This window comes from Gallinula chloropus, assembly GCF_964237585.1.
Source record: "Gallinula chloropus genome assembly, chromosome: 1".
Lineage (NCBI taxonomy): Eukaryota > Metazoa > Chordata > Aves > Gruiformes > Rallidae > Gallinula > Gallinula chloropus.
Window position 1 is genome coordinate 210,872,623 of NC_140085.1, and position 9,312 is coordinate 210,881,934.

At 53.2% G+C, this 9,312-nt stretch overlaps 1 protein-coding gene across 1 annotated transcript in view; it reads right to left on the reverse strand.

The window, feature by feature from the left end:
* Nucleotides 1-1,768, reverse strand: part of FLT1 (fms related receptor tyrosine kinase 1) — a gene marked incomplete at its 5' end in the record, with an annotated part of 118,829 nt that extends 117,061 nt beyond the window's left edge. The window contains one exon of the mRNA XM_084271146.1: nt 1,711-1,768. Within this exon, the coding sequence (XP_084127272.1) occupies nt 1,711-1,768 (58 nt within the window). The remainder of the gene's footprint in view (nt 1-1,710) is intronic.
* Nucleotides 1,769-9,312: the final 7,544 nt, after the last annotated feature.

The following is a 9,312-nucleotide window of genomic DNA, read 5'->3' on the forward strand; positions in this document are numbered from 1 at the left end:
TGGAACAGGAAGGTAAACCAGGGTCTCTCACAGCTCCTGGCTTTCAGAGACCACCTTCTCCCTGGGCAGTGGCTTTGCCATGATTTGCACAATGGAAAACCTTTCCGATAGGGAAGAGGAAGCCAGTCCCCCAGCACAGACGGTCACTGCAGGAGCCCATGTGGGAGCGGGCCACCGAAGTTCAAGCTCAAGCTGTGAAGGAAGCCTGGCAAGGATTTGAACCCACATTTCCTGTATCCAGGGTGGGTGTCCCATGCTTGTGCCTATTTCATCCTGCCCATAAGAGTCTCCTTGGCAGAGACAAATAATCTGGGGTAATTAGCACTTTCCTGGGGAAAGGGGGGGAAATAAAGAGAACAGAACACCTATACAGCTTTATCAAAGTTGATGAATCAGCACTTCCAGAGCAGGAAAACGTCTCGTCGGAGCTGCCCCGCCAGCAATCCTCCCGGGCAGCCTCGGGACGCGGCCGCGGGCAGCGCCCGGGGACCGCCGCGTCGGGGCCGCTCCCGCGGACGCGCCGGGCACCGCGCCGGGGCGGAGCGGACCGAGCAGACCTTTGGCCACTTGCGCGGGGGAGTGTGGCGGGGCGGGCGGGCGCACCGCTAGCCGCAGAAACACCGCGCTGCTCGGTCACCGGTCTCGGAGCCCGCCCCGGGGGGGATAACTCGTTTTCTTTCCTTCCCCACCCGCGATTTGCTGTCGTTCCCAGCCGGCCGCCAAGCCCGGCGATGCTGCGCAGAAGCTGCCCCCGGGGCGCACCTGAGAGCCCCGTGCGGAGCATGGGGAGAGCCCGTGCGCGGAAGGGCTGCGGGATCGCCGATCCGCCCCGCGGGGCAGCCCCACAGAGGTCGGCGGGCCTGCGGTGCGATGAGCCCACGTGGGAGCGGCCCCTGCCCGGCTCCCACGCACCCCTTCCTCCAGGTGAGCAGGAACGCAAAGTAGGGACTGACCCCCCCCCACACACACACACACACTCCGGCGCTACGACCCAGCGCGGACGGTTCCTCTCGCAAAGTGAAATAAAACTCGATTAAGAAAAGTAAATCTTTGCACCGATCCATCTCGACACACGCGGCACTGCGGGACGCGGGCGACGGAGACCAGCTCCTCCATCGCACTCCCCAGAGAGACCCACGCCCGGTACCCCGGGGCCATCCCCCGCCCGATGCTCCGCCGTCCTGCCCGAGCGGGAGGCAGCAGGACCTGGATTTTCGCGAAGGAAACGGGCACCTTTTCAGCCTCACGGGCACCTTTTCAGCCTCACGGGCAAAACAGAGAGGCTGACACTTGGAAACAAAGCGGGGAGGAAAGAACCCTGAAGCCAAGACATACTTTCTTTCCATGAAGCACCGGTTCGGACATCCCCCGGAACGGCTGGCCCCAGTGCCCGGAGGAGAGGCACCGCGGCTCCGCACCCCCGGCACCCCCTGGGCGCTGCTGCCGGGACACACCGCCGGGGATCCGGAGGCTAACGACCGCTCAGGATGCGGCGTTTCGCGACTCTCAAAAGCGGGGATCGTTTTCCCCGACCCAGCCATGGGGAGAGGGGCGGAGGAGAGGCAGGTGGCACCAGCCGGCAAGCGCTCGGGGCCGGGCCAGGGGCACGGGAGACGCCGCCGAGGTGACACTTCGCTGGACGCACATCGCGAAGAGCCCGGCGCAGAGCTGGGGGATGGATGGGGCAGCGGGTCCCGGCGGACCCCTTACCTGCGAGCAGCAGGGCGGCTCCCAGCAGCACGGTCCCTGAGAGCAGCTGGCGGGGCATGGTCCTGCCCGCGGGAGCGCAGGGCTCTTCCCCTGACGACGGCAGTGAGGCGGAGGCCGAGACACCGGGCTAGGCTCCGACGGGCTCTCCTCGGTCCCGGGCTCCTCCCGCGGTGGTGGAGATAGCGGCGCGGCGAGGGATCCGCATCCAACAGCCCTCGAGCCCTCCCCGCCCGCCCCGGCCCGCGGAAAGGGAGTGTCCGCAGCGAGCCGCCCTGCCAGCTTCACCTCCCGCGGACATCAATTACCAGCCAGCCCCAGCCCCGCTGATTTATAACTTCTCCACCCCTCACCACTCACACCGCCCCCCCCCCTCCCTCCTCTTCCCCCGGGCCACATCCTCCGCCGGGAGCACGCCCTCCCCGGGACGCGTCTCCCGCCCGCCGGCGGGCACAGGGTTGCTCCCGAGCAGGTTTCGAGGCCCCGGCTACCCCCGGCGGAGCCCGGCGCTGGGGAGTTTCCAGCCTCCGAGGCCGCAGCGCTGCCGGGGCGGGGAGCGGGACTCTCCCGCAAACCGCCGGGCCCCTCCGGGGAAGGCGCGCACCGGATTTGCGACTCCCGGACCGAAAGCTGAGCGCTGGGGAACCCTGTTCCGCACACCCCCGGTTCTGTCCCGCAGGAAGACACCGGCAGCGCCGCGTCCCGTCACCCGCTCCGGGCGCCAGGTCGGACCGGTACCGCCCCGCCCGTCCCGGGCTGCCAGGCACGATGGTCGGAGAGCCCCAAAGTGCTGCCAGTGCCCCCAGGGTCCGAAGCTCCTCTTCCTTGGGGAGGGAGGGGGAGCGACGGGGCCAGCCCCTCACTCAGCACGGATCCCGTGCCAGCAGCACGGAGCGCTCTGAGCGGGGAAGCCAGGAAGGGGCAGCACTGGCTAAGGATGCTCCAGAGGTCTGCTCTGCCGGTGCTGCTGCTGGCCTTTGGTGACCCTGGGGCAACCAGGACCATCCTAGATATATATTTCTTCTCCCTACACACTTACCTTGTGCTTTCCACACGTGTTTTACTTTGTGAAAGACCAAAAGGCAGCCCGTGACAACCAAACTGTGTATCCACTTTTCCCCTGTGTAGCCAGGGAAAGGCTGTCAGGTGAATCAGGTCTGTGGTCTGACTCAGTATGGCCCTTCCTATATTTTTAGGCTATGAAATAAGTGACAAGAGTGTCTCCACGGGGCAGGTGAATGTGATCACCCCCATTTTACAGAGAAGGATGTGGAGGTACATAGCAAGTTTAGACAGCTAGTCCGAGGTCATAGGAAGCTGGTGACAAGAGCCAGAAATAGAACTTAGATCTCCTGTGTTCCACCAGACCATCCTGTGCAAGAAAAAAAAAAAGAGATGAGAAGTTGGTGTTGTTTTTAACTTGAGAACTGTTTAACTTTCAAGTTTAAAGTCTGTGAGAATATTTCCTGCACGCTTCTGTCCAACTCCTATTCATAAGTGGTACCTTAAGCTAAGGATTTAAGCCAGCATTTTCCAATCTTCCTACCCCCAGCTGAGACCTTGAAAACAAAATAGTTATGGATACCTTCCCTCTCATCTGCTCACACCATGGGGGAAAGAACCCAGAGGTTTCTGTCCCAAAGAAGATGACTCATAAGAAATCACCTCCTCCAGTGGAGAAGACAGCAGCTGGGAAAACAGACCAGCCAGAACTAGGACACTGGGCATCCGGACAGCTCAGACCCCCTAGGAGCAAGGACTCCCTGTGGAAGGAGCTGAGGGAACTGTATGTCCCTGCCTTTGACCTATCCAGTGCTGAGTACATGCTGAGTCTGAGATGATGCAGGCTCCATCACAAGCTCAGCAGCCATGCTCCACCAGTTTCTCCCCACCCTCTTCACACCTCCTACATCATAGCTGCATTCAGCCATGGGCATCCAAAGACCACAGCCCTTTGGCAAGGCATAGTTCTTTCTTTCTCCAATGGATGTCATTGTCTCCTGATCCACTCAAGGAGCTGAGGACCAGGGGAGGCAAACCTGAAGATCTACTCCTAGTCCCTCATCATTCTCCACAGTCTAAAGCCAGGGAGAGATGTGAAGCCAACACAAAGACTGAAAAGACCCCAGCAGTGAGATAATGGGGAAGAAAGAGGCAGCACATATTCCCATAAAGACTGACAGTACAATGGGAAGCCTGTGCCTGGAACTGGAAGAAAGGCATTTCTAAACACACAGGCTGAAGCACCTGGACAGACAGATGGTGCATGTCTGAAGGGAAGGGCTGCATAGGACCTGTGAACTACCATGTAACTGGCAATACCTCGTAGGGTGAGAGCTTACTCTGAAGACTGGAGTATATATGGCTATGGCCATACAAGCACTAAGAAGCTGGTCATAGACCTGCAATATGATCCCTTCATACCAGAATCTTGGGCCTTGATCTGATGTAAGCAAGAAGTGGCATATGTGAGGACCTTTTTTATCTTTGGAATAAAGAATGCCATAACTGCTGTTACATTTCCTTCAGCTCTGAAACACAGTAAATTTCCTTTTTTTCTAGCATTCATTAAAAAGACTATTAGTAAATGCTAGAACCAGCCAAATGTAGCAGCTGAGAGCAAGACCTCTTCAAAATGTATTAGGCAAACATCCTTGCTGCAAGGCTGATCATCTGCTCCATCTCCAGCACTACAGAAGTTGCAAAAGAGAGAGAAGAAACAGCCTTCACAGAAGACAACATCTCTTTTTAGTGTCCATTTGCAGCCCAGCAGCACATTACACTGTTGATGACTTTTACCCTGTTCTGAAGGAAGATGGTACAGTGGTTCAGCCCCAAGCTGTGGCTGAGCATCACATGCTGTTCACTCACTCCCAGAGGAAAAACAGAGCCTCCAAGGGTTGGGATAAGGACAGTTTACTGACAAAAGCACCTTGACAGGAGAACAACAACAGCCAATTACACTCACACCCAGCGATAACACAGAGCACCTTACCAACCAGATGATTACAGAGTGCTGCCCAACACCTCAGCCACACTCAAGCTGTCCTGGAAGCACCAAGCCATACCCCTCCCCAGCCAGCTGCTTTTATGGGGAAGTGGTGTCAGGTGGTGTAGAAAACAGCCCAGGCTGACTCAGCTCACCTGTGCTGAATGCCTGGGGAGGTTGACTCTGGCCTGGGCAGAACCAGGACAGATGGCTTCTACCAAGCCTTTGGCTTGAAAAACCCATACATCTGACACTAAGATCATCGTGTTGTCAGGTACCAGAAGCACCAACTCTCCAGTATGCATCACTCACCCCTCCCTGGCCAACAAGACTCATAGAATTATAAGAATCATAGAATGGTCTGGGTTGGAAAGGACCCCAAGGATCATAGAGCTCCAACCCCTCCCTGCCACAGGCAGGGCCACTAACCTCCAGGCCTGGAGCTACACAAGGTTGCCCAGGGCCCCATCCAACCTGGAACAACTTAGAAAACTCATTGGAACAACTTAGAAAGTTAGCAATAGAAAATTTGATTGAAAAGATGAGTAATTGGGTCATTCAGTTGGAAAAGGGTCAAACCCAACTCCTGGGTTTGCTGTGAGCAACAGGCTACTATGCTGCAAAGAAACACAGACACCACCCTGAGCACATAGGGCCTTTCATAGCTGAAAGCTTAACCAGGGCATTGCCTCTCCTGTGCTCTCACAAGAGTCTCTATGACTCTTGTATGTCTGGCTTTGAGAGGTAGGTGGGGTGGAGACTCCTCTCAACACGGATATGACTTAGTCAAGGCACTGGGACACATCCTGAGGTTGTGGATTCTACTTCTCATTGGAAGCAAGACACTTGGAACATCCTGAGTTTAGGTTTTAGCCAAGTCTCCTGGGAGGAATCACTTGGACAGTTCCCGTGGAACTGGCAAAAATAAAGAGCCTGGAAAATCCCACTCACACCAGTAGCTGATACCCTCCCAACCTGACCTGACTCCAGTCATTGAAGCACTTTTTTTTATTTACACTGGTGCTCAAAATAGCTCCTTCTGGTTCCAGTGTTCAGAGAGTTACATAACTGGTTACCACCAGAATCTACACAGCAGATGCCCGCCCACAGAAGGCTGCATGGGCTGGAACCATAGAATCTTTAAGGTTGGAAAAGACCACTAGGATCATCAAGTCCAACTGTCTGACCAATACCAGCATGTCAATTAAACCATGTCCTGGAGTGCCATGTCTACATGGTTACTGAACACCTCCAGGGTTGGTGACTCCACCACCTCTCTGGGCAGCCTGTTCCAATGCCTGATCACACTTTCAGTGAATAAATCTTTCCTAATATCCAATATAAATCTCCCTGGTGCAGCTGGAGACCATTTCCTCTCATCCCTTGGAAGACGAGACCAACACCCATCTGGCTACAACCTCCTTTCAGGTAGTTGTAGAGAGTGTTAAGGTTTCCCCTCAGCCTCCTCTTCTCCAGGCTAAACAATGCCATTTCCTTCAGCCACTACTCATAAGGCCTGTGCTCCAAACTCTTTCCCAGCTTTGTTGCCCTTCTCTGGACACACTCCAGCCTCAGTGTCCTTCTTGTAGTGTGGGGCCCAAAACTGAACACAGGACTTGATGTGTGGCCTCATCTGGACCAAGTATGGGGCACAATCACTTCCCTAGATCTACTGGCCACAACTGGCTTATGTTCAGCTGGCTGTCAACCAACACCCCCAGGTTCTTTTCTGCCAGACAGCTCTCCAGCCACTCTTCCCCAAGCATGTAGTGTTGCCTGGGGTTGTTATGACCAAAGTGCAGGATCTGGCACTTGGCTTCGTTAAACCTCATATAATTGGTCTCAGCCCATCAGTCCAGCCTGACATTCCAGCTAAGGGACCTCATGTTGATCCCTGTACTTACAACAGATAGGTAGTCACCTCAGAGGAACAAATTAGACTGCCTTTGAGATGGTCCCAAGCTCCCACTGTTGGGAGAGAAGGAAAGGTATCAACGCAGAACAGATTGGATCTCACTCTGCAGGTCTTCTGCTAAACCTGCATCTGCTAACAGACTTCTTTGTAAGACTGGATGCTCCCAGGACAGAAAATCTAAGCATGGCAGTATTTCTCTTGACATTTTTTCCAGAGCCAATGGGGAAGGGGCTGGTGATCCCTGTTCACCAGTAGAAGCTTATTCCATCCCTACAGCTCTGTAAGTTGCACTGACACAATCATTTCTGGGGCTCAGTGTAAATAATAATGATTTTGTGAAATAATTCAGGATGTAACGTGCCCTCTCTCCATGGAGAGGTTATTCCACTTATAGCCTGGGTTATTCCACTGACACAGCTTATACAGCACATCTGCACAATGAGAGACACAGTGAACTGTGACAACTGGACGAATACTGGGGCTTTTTATACTGGTGTAGCTACTGGGGAGACTGTAACCTGGACAACATCTTAGGTGAGATGGACTGGAGCTACTCAACCCAAGACCTTTCTCTGACTCTCTTTTCCTCTCTCTTTTCAATGAGCTGTTTTTAATCACCATTATTTTGGCATCTTCTGGCCCCATCTCCCCACTGCAGGAAAAGAGGTTAAGCAGCACATTATCAAGTAAATCCCATTTGCCATCACCATTAGAAATGTAGGTGCTGCTGTTATTTGGATGAATCATGGACAAACCAGAGCTGCCCCCTAAATTCAAAGCTGCACATAAACCAAAGTAAAGCTCTTCAGTTTTCTCCAGGACTGTGAGAAAAAAAAATGCAGAGAGACCTTTTCTCTGTGCTACAGTATTTATTGGAACAGCTACTTGTACCTGCTCATGAGGCACATGCACAGGTAAGTCTATGCAAAGACATAAACTACAGCTGCAGTTGTGCTTTTCCCTCAGAGAGGTTGAGCTTTATTGATGTTATATAGCACCTTGTCTGTGTAGTGTGTGTGGTCATGGCAGCCAAAGCTGCTGGGAAGAATTATTGCTGCAAAGAAACACTTTGATGGGTTTTTTTTTTAAATTATAATTAGTCAACCTGCATGAGCAATTAATCAGATTACCTGGCATTTTATTGGGAGGCCAGGAAGGTAATGAGTAAGAGCTCCTGCAATACTCAGGGAGTACTTCCCTCCTCCAGGAGTTTCGGTGGCTGAGGTCAGGACCTCAGTTGGCAGAATGCAAGGTCAGCACCTTTGCTCGCAGTAGCTGTTTTGGAGAAGGCTAGAGGGGAGGGTCTGTCCTTCCTCTCCCTCAGGACCCACTCTTAAACTAAGGCCCCACCACTGGTTCTGGCTTGTGCTACCCCTCAGTTTGCAGCAGCTATACCCGCACTTAGTCTTGGACCACCACTGTGGCTCGACTGGGGGATCAGCAGGCAGTGTCTCACCCTGACCACTGTCTCCAGACCTGACCCTGACCCAGACTTGCTGTTCTGCATCCCAGCTCCTTGGTGGTATGGCAACTGCTCCCACCTGCCTCTTTATTTGGGAAGCAGCCAGCCCTTGCTAGTCCCTAGCACATCCAACACAGTTTTGGCTCTGCCCTTATCTCCACCTATCAGGTGGATCCTATCAGGTCTACACAGCACAATGCCAGTGATTTAAAACTCTTTACCAAGAGCGAACAACTGCAATACACGTTTTCCTCCAAAATACCACATGATTTTGTGTGTGCATTCAGCAATATTTCACTAAACAGGAAGAAAAGAGTGGAAGAAGAATTTTTTCTGTCCATGAAAAATACACAAGTGCTGTAGAAGAGCTCTAGTGAGCATTCCCACTACACGTGCACGTACACAGGCTGGACCCCTCTGACACGTATGCACACCTGCATCAATAGGGAAATGGCCTACTTTTGGCATAGCTGGGTTAGTGTGGTGGTGACTTCATGCTCTGAGCTTCATCCCCCCAGGCATGTGACATTCAGTCCTCAGGCATCGCTTCTTCCCTTTAGCTGGCAGGATATATATATATGACTTTCCTGGAGCCATCAGTACATGAATGTGCCAGGCTAAGTGTTTAGAAAGAGGCAAGACCACATAAAAGGATGGATTGCACCTCCTCCCTGTGGATCTGGGCCAAGGTCACAGCATTTCAGTGGGAAAGACAACCAGAAGATCAGCAAAAGAACCATAAAACCAAACCAAAACATGTCAAAAAGGGAAAACTACCCAAGAAAATATGGGGCCATGAAAAAAAAAACAACAGCCTTACAACGAAGAGCTCTTTTCCTCTTGCCACCCCAAACAGAAACTCCCCGAGGTTTAGTGGTTTCCTTCACCATAATACAAACCAGGCCTCTCCACTGGGAGCCCACGCAGCTGCTGCTTGCAGAGAAGCTCAGAGATGTGCACAAATGCCTGTGTCCTGATTACTTTGGAACAAGTCAGCCACAAAATGTGAACAAACGCCAACAGTTATGACCACAGAAGCGATGTTCACAGGAGTATCTTGGGAGCTATACTGGGAAATGTGGGATATGTACAGCACTGTTGAGGTCCTGCAGCACTGGAGTCATGTGTATGGTTACACCACATGTGGTGTAGTCCACGGCCCATGTGCTGGTTCACTTAGGTGACTGCAAGCAAAGCAGTTTCAGGAGAGAGGATCCAGCACACAAGTTTGGAGCTCTG